This window comes from Malaclemys terrapin, chromosome 5 (assembly GCF_027887155.1).
Source record: "Malaclemys terrapin pileata isolate rMalTer1 chromosome 5, rMalTer1.hap1, whole genome shotgun sequence".
Lineage (NCBI taxonomy): Eukaryota > Metazoa > Chordata > Testudines > Emydidae > Malaclemys > Malaclemys terrapin.
Genome location: NC_071509.1, coordinates 83,153,734 through 83,170,053, shown reverse-complemented (window position 1 = coordinate 83,170,053; position 16,320 = coordinate 83,153,734). Strand labels below are relative to the sequence as shown.

Genomic DNA, 16,320 nt, shown 5'->3' with positions numbered 1-16,320 from the left:
GGGCTTTGGCTCTATCAGAATTCCTTCGCTGTGCTAACAGGCACTAAGAGAGGCTGCAGCATGCTTCTTCACACTCCATATCCCCAGCCAGCTCTGATGGCCTGGGGATCAGGTCCTGGCCCTGCCCTTCTCTACTCCTTTCAGGTAACTGGACTTGGAGCAGGTACCCAAAAGGTAGAGGTCCTTTGTACCTTCCTCCCACCCCTGCATCTGAACAAGGGTTGGCAACAGTCTGGCCCACAATTTTTCCTCCCAGAGACTCCAGTTTCATCAACAACATAAAATGTGACATACAGTAGAACCTCAAAGATATGAACACCAGAGTCACAGACTGACTGGTCAACCGGACACTATGTGAAACCAGAAGTAACCAATCAGGCAGCAGCTGAGACCGCCCCACCCCCCACCTCCAAGGCACGTACTAGACTGTGCCTTTATTGCATCTTAAAGGTAGGCAATTTGTGCTGCCTGTACCCACCCCACGCCGCCCCTGGGCAGCCACTTACAGCAAGACACAGGGGCTGCCAGCCCAAGGCAGCCCGAGCCAGCAGAGCAAGAGCAGCCTTGCATTCTGTGTAGCGTTCACCCCAGGGGGCCTTGCTGCTTTTACCCCACCCTTCTCTGAGTAGGGAACTCAGCTTCTGTTGAATCCTGGCCTGGAGTATCAGCTGCTGTATCTGGAGCCCAAACTGAGCTTTGTTCAGAGTTGTGAGCATTTCAGTGTTACGGACAATCTCCATTCCCGAGGTGTCTGTAACTCTGTGGTTCTACTGTATTTGCACTTGATATCAAGCTAGGTGTTTGGCTTTGTATGTGCTTGGCTTCTACAATTGCTGACACGGCACAGCGTGTAAAGAATTTAGTATATGCAAGGTTAAGTCTGCCTACTTATGCCTTGAATGCTGATAGCTTTCCATCCTAGAAAGGGCCTATATTTCAGCAACTTTTCTTCTTAAAATGAAAAAAAGTAATGAAAATGTTCGTAATAAATCTTACGTCCGCAGTTAAACTGTCTGGTAAATTTTAGAGGATTAAATTTCACTTGGCACACCATGTTTATAAAAAGATTATAAATTACAGTAGATCCCTGAATTGACCTTGGTTATGTGGGAAGGGATAGCTCAGTGGTTTGAGCATTGGCCTGTTAAACCCAGGGTTGTCAGTTCAATCCTTGAGGGGGCCATTTAGGGATGTGGGGCAAAAACCTGTCTGGGGATTGTTCCTGCTTTGAGCAGGGGGTTGGACTAGATGACCTCCTGAGGTCTCGTCCAATCCTGATATTCTGTAATTCTATGTGTATCTCACAAAATCAATCATTTTTTCCTTCTTTTCTCTTGCAGGCAAAAATTGGCTCTGGAAAACTTATGGGACCAAAAGGTGTTTCCGTGGATCGTAATGGGCATATCATTGTTGTAGACAACAAAGCATGTTGTGTATTTATCTTCCAGCCAAATGGAAAAATAGTAACCAGGTTTGGTAGCCGAGGAAATGGGGACAAGCAGTTTGCAGGTACACTTGACGGTAATATGTAAATCCCCTTTTCTTGCTTCTTCTGCTCACATTTTGCATGATGTTTGAGCATGTTGAAGACGCGAGATCCGAATTATTTTTCCTTGTCATTTAAAAAAATGGATGGGAAGAAAAGCCAAAGTATAATCTTCAGCTTTCAGCAGCTGCACCAGGAAAAGGAAGGGTCTTTGTCTGAGACTTTTTTCTTAAACCTGGAAGTTGTTCAGAAGTTCATCATGCTAATTTTCTTAATTGGTGCTACATTCTAGGAACTTCGGTCTTCTTAGTCTTTTTCAAAAGGTAAATCCATCTTTGAAAGACAGCTCTGAAATATTAGTATTACGCCTTGTTGGGTTCACATTTTAACATGCTACTCTGCAGTTAGTTTAATCAGTCAGGAAGATAAAAAATTTGTTCTTCACCAATAATTGTAACCAGTTCTTATTAGCTACCTCCCTTTGCCTGGCTATGTTTCAGGCTAATGACCTAGGGAAGATAGATCATAATAGGCATTCGATGAATGCCTTGTAATGTCTGCACTCAGCTGCTGATAATAATTAACACTTATACAGCACTTTACAATCATCGAAGAACCATGCAACTATTAACTAACCCTATGTAGATAAATGAGTAAATAATTTTTTCCCCTTCTTGACACTTTGAAAATGGGCATAGAGACTTTAAGTGCAAATTTAGGCATGGACAATCATGTGAGAGGAAATAGCTACTTTAGGAAGAATGCCAGTTACATGTCTAATTGGCCATTTGCTCATGCCATTATCCAGTTTGCACATATAATTGTGAAAATTAGGCATGCACTTTTGTGCATACCTAACTTTGCAACTCCAAGTGACTTGTCTAGATCATTTTGCAGGTGCTTGGTCACTTTGGATAATGTCCGTGTGACGGTCCACACCCCTAGGGTCAGGGCCGCATGGTCTATCTGTCACAGTCTATGAATCAGCCCTTCAGTGCAGGACAGCGTGGCCTAGCGGCCAGAGTCTACAGCACCACCCTTGGGTGCAGGACAGCATGGCCTAGCGGCCAGAGTCTATAGCACTACCCTTAGGTGCAGGGCAGCGCGGCCTAGCGGCCAGAGTCTACAAAGCGGCCCTTGGGTGCAGGACAGCGTGGCCTAGCTGCCAGAGTCTATAGCACCACCCTTGGGTGCAGGACAGTATAGCCTAGCGGCCAGAGTCTACACAGCATTGGGGCGCCCCTTATGGGGTAGGGCAGCCCTGGTAAGGGGGTCCGGGCCCACCTGACTCCACCAGGCCCCGACCCAGGGCCCTAAAAATGGCATAGCAGCTTGCCACTGACTCAGTGGGGGGGAGGGGGGGGTTCCTACCCAAACACGCTGAGTTTCCCCGGGTGGGAGTTACCACTCCTTCACCCTCCCTGGGTCACTTCCTACCAGAGTCTGTCTTGGGGTTTCCCATGAGATGTCGGGCACTCTGTGTTAGGCAGGGCCAGTGGTCTCCAGGGTTTCCTCCAGTCGCCGGGGTGCAGGCGGGCTGTGGACGGCTTCGATTCCCGGTGCAGTGAGAGGCTTTGGCTGGCCCTCCACAGCAGCTTCCCAGGCAGGTCCTTCCCCTGCGGGCTCCAGCCCAGAATGAGCTGGTCTCCTTCCCTTTCCTACTAGAGCACTTGGAGCATGCCCAGTCTCGCCAGGGAGGCGGGACTTCCGCTGTTAATACCTGTGGCTTAACCCTGTCTGGGCTAGTGCGGGGTAAGCAGACCCTGTCACTGTCCCCAGTGTTAGACTGGAACTCTGATAAGTGTGCAGAATGGGAGGAATACTGCCTTAAATTGTACACTGTTATAATCTTGTCAAAAGTTACCTTTCTAGTAGAGTAGGTAGCTGAATGTGTTTTGGCTTTATTAGATTCCCTATTCTAATAGTGCTTTATGGTACACTTATAACTGCATATTATTCACTGGAGTTTTAGCTCTAGCTGTGCTAAATATTAATTGTTACCAAAATTTTCTGGATTTGCTGTTTTTCCTTTCTTTTTAAGACTTGTAGGTATGAATTCCTGAATACAGCTGAACAAGTAATCTCTAACAATTTATTTGATCAATTTACATTCTCTTGCTGCTGGTGGAATATCCACAGCAGATCACAAGTTACTTGAATTCAGTCTTTATTTGAATTTACGCATTGTATATATTTTCACATTTACTTTATGAATTTATCACAAAACTGGAACTTTGTATTGTGTTGACTTGTTGTAATTACTTAAGTAGCATGGCACTGAGATCTTCTAGCCCAAATATTTGTGTGTTTTGGATTTAACAAATTGGTTTTGACCAAAACATGCATGTGCAATTTTGATGTATGGAGCTGGGTGAAAAATGCATTTTTTCTGATAATATTCATATATTTAAGTGAATTTGCTTTACATATGATATCAGTTTTGTGTTTGTTCTAAAACTTGATGACTCAAATGTTTGTGAAGAGTGAATACAAAGTATATGGGTGATTTCATTTAAAAATGTGTATGAATATTTCAGAAACCTTGCTGCATTCTATACCTTGCTCTATCCCTGAACATTAGTGTCCTTAAGTACCAGTGCTAGTTAATGATGATAACCCCATATAATAATCAGTGTGTAACTGGGAGGACATTAGGCATTACTGATAGATAACTATAACAGATGAGTGGATGGAGGACAGAGCATATGCCAATTTAAAAAAAAAAAAAAAGTACCATTTTACTTGGAAAATAGAATGAAAAGCTTCTAAATTGTTGTTCCCTCCTACTTGACTAGTGATTGCTCAGAAGTCAACCGTAATTTTTTAAAGAGTGCAATGGATTTTTGTCATAACTTAAAAAATTAAGTGAAAATCCTTACTTTTGAAGTTTACTAATTATCTTATTTATTTATTTTCCCTCTTTTGTATTTCAGGTCCTCATTTTGCAGCTGTAAACAGCAACAATGAAATCATTGTTACAGATTTCCATAACCATTCTGTCAAGGTACTGTCAATTAATGCCATTTGCTATTCTGGCAGTTCATATTGGCTTTTAACATCTTCCTTCCTAAACTAAAATAAAAATTAAGCCCTATTGTAATACAATGAAGTAGTTGGTCCAAGGTCTAATTTCACAAATTTGGATAAGAAAGAAAGGCCTCATTAAGGACTGGGGAATCCAGAGATTTAACAAATAATTTCTTGTAGATAAAGTTGATTTCTTGGATTGGGGTAATTTTTTATTTTTTTTTCCCTAATGAAATAACATTTAAATGCAAGTTGTAACTCAGATATAAAAAAATAATCAAAAATGTTTGTTATTTTGCCCTCCTGGCAAATAATTTCTTATATATTGTATTCTGTTTATTTTCTGAAAGACTTTTTTCCCCCCTTCTTTTAGGTATTCTCCATAAATGTTTCCCTCACTTCCAGATTAAAACTAGTATAACAAAGATTAGTAAAAGGAGGCCACATGTTAAATGTACATAGGTTTTAAAACCGAAGGGACCATTTGTGACCATATTGTGTTATGCCCCTGCGTAACACAAGCCATAGAATTTCACTCAGTAATTCCTGCATTGAGCAGGATTGGTCACTGGGTTGGTGATGTCTATTGCAGCCCTAAGAAGAGTCCTGGTTCATGACTGGTTGAAAAGTCCTATGACAAGTCGTTACATTTCTGTTGCCTCATGTTAGTAATATATAGGGCAGGAACGATGGTTACCATTCAGATAGTATATCAGAGATGGTGTATGCTGGTGGGAGGCCACTGAGTTTGGAAGAAGCTATTACTCACCAGCATACTTTTTTTTTTTTTTTTTTTTTTTTTTTTTTTTTTTTCTGGACTCCAGGCTTCCTCTCCAATTTGGAATGCTAGTTTTTCCCTTCTCTCCCGCAAAAAAACATAAATCAAACACACCCCACCACTCCCACACACCCAAAAAGAATGCTGCTATGCTTCAAGAAGTTCTCAGAAGTATGAAATTAAATATATTTGGGTGAAATCCTGACTCCAGTGAAGTCAATGGAAGTTTTGACATTGACTTTTAATGCAGCTGGGATTTCATCCATTAACTTCCTGTTCTGCTGAATATAAAGACTTAGTTGTCTTGATCAATATTCACATCGTAGAGTCACAAATTCTAACATTTACTTCAAAAATGTTACTGATTATTGTCAGATGAATAATAAAAGGTACTGTAATTTACTATCTTTAATCTGGTACTAAACCTCTAGCTTTTGAATTGTGACCTTTCGTATGGTGGTGGTTTTTTTTTTTTTTTTTTTTTTTTTTTGAATTAGAGAGGCAATAGTAACTCATGGTTTGGATTACAACAGAAAAAGCAAGAGCACTGCAGGAGCCATAAAGCAGATTAGTTACATGGTTCAGCAATAGGAGGGCTGATTTGATAAATTATATCTTCACCAGCAGGGCTTACTGCAGTAATAGGAGTGACTGTAGAGTGCTTCAGAAACTAGTGGCAGCTTACGAGACACAAAAGCCAGTCAAAAGAGAAGTAAGAAATACGGCATCTAATTCGTTAAATATGAATTTAAAATGCACACATTACTGTCTTCCTTGTTAGATTAAAGAGTTCCCATTTGGCCCTGATTTAATTCAGTGCATAACAATATTGTTTGTTCTATCTTGATGGTATTAAAACATTGCCCCTTTTATTCTTTTTTTGTGTATATAATTGTCAACATATTGGAAAGTTCCGTGCATTCTGGTGATATTTAAGTTTTCTTCTTAAAAGGTGAGAGAAAAGCAGAGAGCAAATCCCTAAAATTCACCTTATGCACCTAAAACCCTCCACCAGCCTTTCTCCCCCCCCTTCCCCCAGCTTAAGTGAAAAACGATCCCTTGACAATAATTGTCCCTCATATCCCCCCATGGATGTTTGTTTTTTGGTTTGGTTTTGTTTGTTTTCTTTCTTCTCTCCCGCATAGCACCCCATTTGACCATGACTACTTCCTCTCAATGATGTCCCGTTCTTCACCAGAAATAGATAAACACACATCTCTGCCTCTTTTTTTCTCTTGCCATCAATTGATTTCTCGCCCTCCCTTCCTCCCTCCACTTTTTTTTTTTTAATCATCTCAGGAGCCACCCTTGCATACTAATTCATCTCCATCCCCCATGAATTGTTTTTTCTTGTCTTCTTCCACCTCTCCAGGTGTTCTGCAACAGTATGTTTTCTCTTGCCACCTGTCTAATGAGAAAAGTCTCTTGACCAACTTTTTTCTTCCATTCCTCTCTGTCATCTTTTCGGACTACAGTTTTATTTATTTATTTATTTATTTATTCGCTAAGCACCTCATTTGCAGACGGGCTGGTTTCTTTTTTGCATTTAGCTGGTCTGCTTTCCTCCTCCTCCCTCACATAGGTTATTGTGATTTCACCACCCATGAAAGAGAGACCTGGAAAGGTTCTGTCACTAATCTTGATGTGATGCGGAGACATCCCTTTGGGTTGCGCGAGACTGAAGAGGGATCATTTTTCATAGTTTGCAACTGTCCTGGTTTGTCTAGGGCCATGCTGGGAATTTATAGTCCCAACCAGAGACCCAGGCAGTTGGAAGAAGCCATAGATTTAAAGAAACAGTATGCACATCTTCACAGTGAACAATTGCTGTGCTACCCATACAGAGGATGCAGCATGCTTTGTTCCCTCTGATTGTTTTGTATGGCCTTCATCCATATCAGCTATGTCCCTGCTTCATCCCACTGCTCTTTTGTTTGCACTCACTAGTTCCTAGTGTAGGATCCATGTGCTCGCCCCCTGTACACGCATAGTAGATCAGACCTAAAGTGAGAAGAGGGGATATGTCAGCAGATCACAGGATTGGTGCGAGGAGGAAAGGCAAAATCTGTCTTTTCCCATGTATTTCCATATAGGAAAGAGAAGAGAGTGGAGGTGGGTCTTGTCTTTAAAGATCAGAAAATGCCTGGTTAGAAAGGTTTTGGTTCATATTTGATTCTAGAGAGGGGGTACTTCTTATTTTTAATAAACTGGTTACTCAGGGTGTAGGCTAGTTCAGGTATTGGCAGTGATTACAACAATAACTTCATTCTTGGCTGACTATTTCCCCTCTCCTCTAAAGCCGAAAAATGAAATGTTAACGATTTAAGCATCTGAACACAATAAAATGTAGATATAATAAAAAACACTGGCTATTTAAAAATTACAGATACACGTAAGCATCACTCTGAGCATATGGCATGTACTCTAATGCCTTTTGGTAAGGTAAATATAATGCTTCTAAATGAGGGTAAAACTTCCCCAGAAAATAAAATGAGAAACATAATTACCTACAGAATTATCAGGGAGTACAGAAAAGACAGGCTTATTAAGTAGGGTAGAGATTCTTCTGTGCTGGTTAATACCCAGTCTTGTACTTCACTTACAAAGTTGTTCTCAAGTCATTCCAGTGGCAGTGAACTGGACAACCAAAACTGCTCAGGTTAGCTAGAATTTAAGTAATATTTGACTTAATGCCTTTTTTTTTTAACTTCATATAGGTATATAACCAGGAAGGAGAATTCATGTTGAAGTTTGGATCTAATGGAGAAGGCAATGGACAGTTTAATGCTCCAACAGGAGTAGCTGTAGATTCTAATGGAAATATTATTGTAGCAGATTGGGGAAACAGTCGAATACAGGTAGACAAAATGTTATACATTTTTAAAGTTATTAGAGTGCTTCTGGAAGGTACTGGATTGATAGTCCTGGAAAATGAAGCCCTCTGTTTACCACAAAACAGGCACAAGTTTTTTTTATGCCTCAATGCTGAGCTGCAGGACCACTTTAAGGATTGGTAGGATAGATGAACTCCGTGCTCTTTCAGTCCTTTAGAATCTTTGCTATGACTGCTAACAAGGCTGATGGTGATGTTTTGTCCACTTTAGAGAATAGGAGTCTTTACCACAACAACTCCACTGTATTTTCCATAGGCCCCACTACTGACAGCAGTCTGAAGATTTATGGCTCTCTTGAATTAATACCAACCCTACCCCTTTGATATTTCATACTAATCTTGGTATGTTATGTATCTCAGAACTGGGACACAGACTTACTGCAGTATTCAGGGTAGGGAAAATCGAACAATGAAATTGCTGAATGGCGCAGGTATTGGTGCTCTTTGGGCAGCCAAATAACTTTTTTAATATCTCACAAGAAATACTGGGCTGCCAGATATTTATTTTTGCTGAGAAGCACTTCTAGTTCTGCCTACAGGGCCTAGCTGACAACCTTTCAGCCATCTGCCGAAGCAGGGACTCTACTCTCTTCCTGATCAAAGCAGTGAAGGAAGGAGTAGAAATCCTCAGCTAGCCTCCAGGGGGAGGACAAAAAGAATGAAATGGTGCTTTTGGGGCCCTGAAGGGGCTACAGGGTGAAGATGAGTGGCCAGAGACCTTTCCTTTTCCTCCGATAGGACCGGCCTACGTTCCCCAAGATTCTCTTTCTCCTCATAGCCTGGGCCTCTCATATTATTTTTAATTTGTCTTCTGGGAGAAAGGCACAGTAACCTTCTAGTCTGTCTCCGCCTAGGCTTTCTCGTGGATTTCTGGCAAACTCATTTCCTCCATCCTGACTCTTCAGTTAGTGCCTTGGGAGCCTGCTCCTCCTAATCTTCCTCCTCGGGGATGAGTAGATTGGTTGCTCCTACTTTCTGCAACAGCAGACTAAAAACCCCACTCTGCTTCTGCCACCACTGGTGCATCCTGGCCCTTTAACACTAGGGCTGAGATACTCCATAATGCACTGGACTATACAAATCAGCTGAAATCAGATGAGAAATGGTTTACAACTACTGCCCATAGGGAGTTTATACAGTACTGTACAGGCAGTAATAATGTATAGCCCCTGTAACTGAGGGTAGGGGACATACTTAAATAACAGAAAAAAGAAAATATTCTATTCAGGCACTGAGACAAATCCCCAGTAGCTTTTTATCATTTTTTTCCCCACCTATTGAGAAAATATTCTGCATTTGTGATGAAAGTTGCACTGCTCTGTTTCAAGTATGAATCACAGTCCTTTCTCATTTACTCTCCCTTGCCAAAGAATATCTAATAAGCAACTAAATACATGTATCAGCAGAGATGCTTCAGTTGGAGTTCATTTGATATAAAAAAAGAAAGATACTGGCAGGAAATTCTCTGTGAAAGACCCTCAACTTTGTAATCTATTCCCTGCTTTTGCTGCACCCTGAGGACCTATCTACTAGGATTTGAGAGAAGCGTGATGAAGGCTGATCCTTTTAGGGGAGGGAGGTGGGTAGTGGTGGTTTGATTTATCAGGGATAGTTATTTTTGAAATGAGGAACAGCTGCTGGTTTTATTTTTAATTTGATTATATGTTTATTTTTTGGCAAAGGCACCTACAGCCCTAGATAGGCTTTCTAATTTATTATAAGTAAAAATAAATATTTTTAAATGTGAATTTTTATATTTGAGAATAGGAGGTTAAGTTCTGTTCCCGTTTACACTGTTGGAAATCCAGAGCTCCTGAAATCAGTGGAAATATTACAGATCTACACTTGTCCAGCTGAGAGCATAATTTGATCCATTATTTTTATCCCTATTAATACAGATAACATTACTTATGTGTTTTCTCTCCTTAAAGGTTTTTGATGGAAGCGGATCTTTTTTATCCTACATTAACACATCTGCTGACCCACTTTATGGTCCCCAAGGTCTGGCGCTAACTTCAGATGGCCATGTTGTAGTTGCAGACTCTGGAAATCACTGCTTCAAGGTCTATCGATACTTACAGTAACAATGGGCTCTGGAGCTGCCTGGCCCTTAACAAACAACTGATCCCAGAGATCCTTAATCGATCTCTCTGTGGAGGATGTGTACTTTAATTAATTACTTTTTAATGTTGAAGGAGTCTCCAGTGGACTTTTCATGTTTATTTCCAAACTTACCTTGTTTACATAAGACTTGCACTTCTTATGTTCCTCATTGAATTTATTGTACGGGTTAATAAACAAAACCCTCCTTTCCTGAATTCATTAGGACAATGAAATATTAAACATGTGAACTGCAGCTTGTGGAACAGGAATTTAAGTAGTTGACTAATTTTGCAAATAAAATAAAATGAAAATATCTAAACTATTTGAAGGGGTTTATTTAACCTGTGAAGGGTAGCTCCCGTTCAGAGCTTCCAAATTTGAAAAGTGTCATTGTTATGCATTATTTAATCAACAGTGAAGACTGGGAGTCTTTTAGATCTCATTATCATGGTAGGTATTGCACATGTAACATTCTTCAGTCTTAGTAACTATAACAGATAGGCTCTCTTAGTAAAGATATAATGTTAAGTCATGCAAAATCCTTCCAGCTCTATTTGCCAGACATAACACAGCTCAACTTTTTAGTATTATACAAATCGACGCAAATTTCTTACTCTTTGTGAGATTAATGAAGGATTGTTTCATGTGCTTGTTTCCAACCCCTCCTACTGCTCACTGTGTTGTAAGCTCTTTCTAGAGACCTACAATTTCTACAGCTTTGGAAAAACTGCACTGTAATGATACATTAGTTACTGCTGACTTTCTGTAGAATGACAGATCCATTAACACCAAACAAAGTCATTAGAATCAGGGTCATTATAATGTCCTATCCTCATGTATGGAAGAATTGTATACATGTTCTTTGGCATACTTTCTAAAGGCAACTCGATATATTCATCAACATATCACACAGGACAGAAAGCCACACAGGTACTCCTTTGGAGGACCTACATTGTACAACCAAAGGAACTGTGGTTAACAAATGTTGTATGGTGACAGCCAAGGGTTATCAAAGCTATTTAACTCAAGAAAAGTACATTACAAATAAGAGCGAATTGAACCAATTTCTGAAGTTCTTAGTCAATGAGATGTTTTTCTGAAGACAAAATAAGGACCGCAGGATTTGTCCCATTATGTATGAGTGTATGTTTGTTTGACACAGGAATAAAGAAAGTATTAGTGTCAGTGATTTCAGCAAGCCATTTGAGGATGGCAGCACTCTAAAAAGGAGTGTCTCTTCCCTCCTCCCCCATCTCTACTATATTTCTGAAACTCCAATTTAATTTAAAATGCTTAGTCATCTGACTTACTTAAAACAGAGCCAGATTTTGTATTTTCCTGTGTATAATGTGAACCTGCCCATTTTAAGAAACACTAATTTTATAAAGAATTGTAAATTTGAGTCTCAAAAGATGTGTTGACACTCTTCAGGAATACAGGGTCATGCCCTCTCTCAACCCTGTGCAGAGAGGCTGTGGTCAGTATGGTGCCAATGGCTGAAATAATCTTGGAGTAGTACCTTTTCTTTATTTAGGAATCTTTATTTTTTATTTTTTTTAAAGAGGAAAGTAGATGGGGGACCATCTTAAGTATGTCTGCAAAATTGAAGTTGATTTTTGTTAAATTATTTGTATTATTTTGTTTCTAACAAGTTAAATCTGTTGTTATGCACATTTCTCAAGAGAGCTGAAACATCAATTTTCTGTAAAGAAGTAGACCTTGAAATTCATGAGGATGAAGTTGTCTATTTTTTGAATTGTTATATTTGTTGAGGTTTTTTCCCCCTTCTCTTGCTTATTTTTTGCACTTAGAACCCAATCTTGCAAACCCTTGCAGACAAAATTAATCTCATGATTTCAGTAGGATGACTGGCTTGTCTAAGGGCTACAGTGTTGGACTATAAAATGTAGCTGGAAAATTGGTAATAACATTTTCTAAATTTTAAAAACCAAGCAAGTATCAAGAGGGCAAGGTATTTTGTGTTTGAACTTAGTTTGTCCTAAAATTCTGCAAGGAGGATAGAGTCCCAGCCATTATTTCACTATGAATTATCCTCTTAAACTTCTAGATCCTTCTAGAAGGAGCCTTCTAGCCAACACTCTGACACACAATCACTCTGTCATTGGAGCACTTGGAAAACTATTAACATACTAAGGAAAAAAGAATATTCTATATGTAACATTTCAACTATATTTATTAACCAAGAAAAAAGTTCCACCTATTTTCTATGTTAAGGGCTTGAATAAAATTATAAATAATCTATTGCTGTAGATTATTTTTAAAGGACGGTATTAATTTGGCCCAAAATTTAGATTTTTTGTAAAAAATATTTTTACTAAGATTAAGATAAATGGAAGAGTTTTCATGGAAAGAAGGGAAAGGGGGGAGGAGAATCAGTACAGGCCAAATCCTCCATTGACACAGAAATTCTGAGGCCCACAGGGATCAGTCCCTAAATGGTCTCTTGAAAAAGTTCTATAAAACACATACTCAAGATACCATTTCATGTGTACATACATGTATGTACATTGTTCCTCTAAAGATTTTCAGAAAATAAGAGTTCCTTTGATCTAATATTAATAAATAAGGCTTTAATTAATCTATGTCAATCTGTCACATCTTGATGAAATCTGGAACTCTTACATAATCCATTTACTAATACATTTAGGGGATGTGGCCGCCTCCTTCTAGATCCTTGTTCATCTTTTGTGTTGAGTTTTCAGAACCTGTCATCAATGCAGCACCCACTGATACTAACCAGTGCTGACAACTGCCCCTAATCTGAATTCTGCTTACACAGTAAATACTTCCCAATTGCAGTTTTAAACTCAATGATATCATGCAGTCCCTTTACAATGCCAACCTTATCTTCCTGGAACAAGAAGACTGAGAAATGCATTGCTTTCACAGTGTGCTTTGGAAACCTAGTCAGCTAAAACATGTGGATAAAAGACCCTAAAGACAGCAATCATGGTAGAAATTTGGTAATATTTTATGGTGACCCATTCTTTTCTCTTTCAATTAAGTAACTGCCTGAATTGCACTATTAGGTCCTCTGAGCTATTAGCATCTATCAAAGGCTCCAGGTAGAACACGCCTCCTGTACTGCCATGTACACCCTAACTGTTCCACTGACTTCAATGGAATGCTAGGAGATTGGCAACACAGCGGAGGAGTGGTGGAGGTATGAGTTCTGTTTAAACTATGGAAGTAATGTCAGATGGTTTTCTGGGAGTTGTTATCTGCACTATTTTAGGACAAACTAGTGGACTAAATATATTTATTAATTTTTGAAACGGAAGAAAAGTATCTGTTCAGTTAAATCCTGAACAAACACTAATGCATTTTTTTACATTGATTAAAGTTTCAGCAATGTAACTGAAAATGAAGATGGTTTGAGGCAAACATTGTCTAATGGTGTTGGAGACTTTTGTTAATTAGTTAATGCTGGTATGTTCTGTAAAAGTTACAGGGCTTTCAACTTTATAATTTTGTTAATATTTTTTTATAACTAAGGATCTAGTGTTGCCATAATGAAAACTATAAGTGCCCAATAAGTTATGTTATAAGGAAGTGATTTTTGTTTATGGATGACAACAAGTTATGAAGTCATGATGTACATTCAGAACTTTCTTGAAGATGAATTGTGAGCAGTGATTATTTAGTCTGTTTGTGGAGATTGTATGAAAGATATTTGTACTTAGAGTAGGATGATCCTAAATTGGTTATGATGTTTCTGATGAATGTACTGCACTTCAGTTAATGTTTGTGAGCAACACAGCCTTAACCCTGATGCTTTTGCTTTATGACATGAGAATGTTCCATATTTTGCATAGCGTACAGCAATATCCCTGTGCTAGAAATCCGTATCATTTAATACATTATACCTTTCCAGTCCTAGACATGAATATACATTTTTTTAAGTTTTGTACATTCCATTTTTGTAAATCAGTTTCATATGTTTTGTGTATACTCAAACTGATATTGAAATATTCTAGCCATTTGTTCTCTCCCCTCCCCCGCCCCCCTCGAGGACAAAATACAAACTGTTTGCTTAAGGTCGAGGATGAAAGATGTGCATCATAAAGTGTTTGTATGTGTGTAGTTTTAGCTTCATGTGTGCTGTGGTATTTTTGATGCTTTAGCCTACAATAAAAACTTTTAAAATTTAATCCGTCTTGGAAACCTAGGAAAAGTCAATCAAATGTTGTATCTTACCACACACACAAATTTCAAATAATAAAAATAAAGCTTGTTTCCTCTGTTTATTTTCAGAGTTGGACTTATTTGTCAGTGTATCATATTCATTGTTCTCACAGATATCCACACTGTAAAAGGGGCAATTGTTTCAAAAGGAGAACCTCTTGTCACAGATCACTAGGCAGGAAAACTGTTTCATATGTGTTTGGCCCTTATCACATATACACCGAGGAAGAAGAGGATTTTTTTTCTCTTGTCCTCTGTTTTTGAGTGGTTTTTATTGCTTAGCGGGAATATGATTAAGAACTGTAGGCTTTCTTCCTTTAAGTCATTAAAATGTGATACCTATTCAGCTATGCTATAGTCTTTTAAGATCCTCACTACCACTTGTTCTGTATGCTCTGTTAACACTGACTCTGTCTACTGCAGCCAACATTTTAGAAAAATAACACAGTATTAAAAAGACACAGGGTTGGCATAAGGGAGCAGTTCAATCAGACTCCCTCCCAATGCCTACATCTTATTGGCCTATGTTCCCTTTCTCTTTGGATAATATTTGGGATTCCTTCTTAGTCTCTGGTGAAATCGCCGAAAACTGGATCCTGTGAAAAGTCAGTTTGGCCCAACAACTCACTTAACAAGTAGCGTGGGTTCTTTTGGTGCAGCAGGGATGGCTCTGAGACAGCTGGGTTGCACAGGCTCATGGGGAGTCAGGTCTAGTGTGTTGATAGCAGGACACTCAAAAGTGCAAAGCACCTCAAAGGACAGAAGCAGTCACCCAGTTTCTCTTGTCTTTGCCAGCACTAAGTAGGCATCCTTTTCTTTTCTTTACTGCATGTCTCAGATTGTGTCAACAGACATATTTCAGGGCCTCCAGTTTTTCTTCCTAAGGCAAAATTTACTAGTGTAATGGATCTGTAAGGCTTTGTTCTCATTCATCAAGTCTCACATTAATATATGGCTGTGAAGAACAGTGCAACGCTGAACTTGCCAAAGCACTCTAGCTGTTTTGAAGTTTGGCAGTACACAATCCATTCTATTTGGCTGCCAGCTAGAACAAAACACAATGAAGCAGAGCAGTATTGGCCGGAATTTCAGAGATGTTGAGCACTTGCTACTCCCATGGAGGAGGAGGAGAGAGAACATGAAAAGGAAAAGAGGAGAGAACACACAACTTTTGGGGGTGTGAGGAAAGAATTTAGTCAAGAAATCTGTGTTTTGAACAGCTCTCTGGTTTCTTTGAACATTCTTAATTTTTTGCCCTAGCATTTCTAAACAACAGAGAAGTGCTTAATGAAATATTTGCCTAAAAGACAATGTCCGTGTCCTTCAGTACCTTACTTTGCTATTCATTATAATACGTTGTTTAGTGCTAGTACATTATTTCATAATATGAACTGTTCCACCTCAGTTAGTCCTCTGCAAACATTGGCAACTTTTTCTAATACTCTGATTAGTCTTTCCATGAAGACCAAATGCCATTACTGTACTAAACTGAATACTTTTAAATTGTATAACTATTGCTTTATTCTGTATCTGAAATTTCTCCTTTAGGGGAACTTTTCCAAATACTTTATGAAAAAAATCTTTAACATAAAAACAGTTTTTGTAACAAAGTTGCAAAGCAGAGCACTTAAAAGACAAGAACTGCCAGAATTAAGATTTATTTATTATTTATATTACAGTAGCACATAGGAACCCTGGTCGTGGAGCAGGACTCCACCGTGTGAGGCAGTATACAAAAAGATGGTCCCTGTCTCAAGGAACTTACAATCAAGGTTGCCTGTGCAACTTTAACTCGACTCTCCTGTGACTATGCATTATAATATTTAA

General features: G+C 39.1%; 1 protein-coding gene across 7 annotated transcripts in view; it reads left to right on the top strand.

Annotated features, from left to right (window-relative positions):
- Positions 1 to 14,555, top strand: part of TRIM2 (tripartite motif containing 2) — a 110,874-nt gene extending 96,319 nt beyond the window's left edge. For 6 of the 7 annotated variants that reach the window (XM_054029040.1, XM_054029039.1, XM_054029036.1 and 3 more), the window contains 4 exons: positions 1,341 to 1,521; positions 4,420 to 4,490; positions 8,009 to 8,149; positions 10,116 to 14,555. In XM_054029040.1, coding sequence (XP_053885015.1) covers positions 1,341 to 1,521; positions 4,420 to 4,490; positions 8,009 to 8,149; positions 10,116 to 10,268 — 546 coding nt within the window. In that variant the 3' untranslated portion in view covers positions 10,269 to 14,555. The remainder of the gene's footprint in view (positions 1 to 1,340; positions 1,522 to 4,419; positions 4,491 to 8,008; positions 8,150 to 10,115) is intronic. The other variant, XM_054029041.1, reaches the window with a different exon arrangement.
- Positions 14,556 to 16,320: the final 1,765 nt, after the last annotated feature.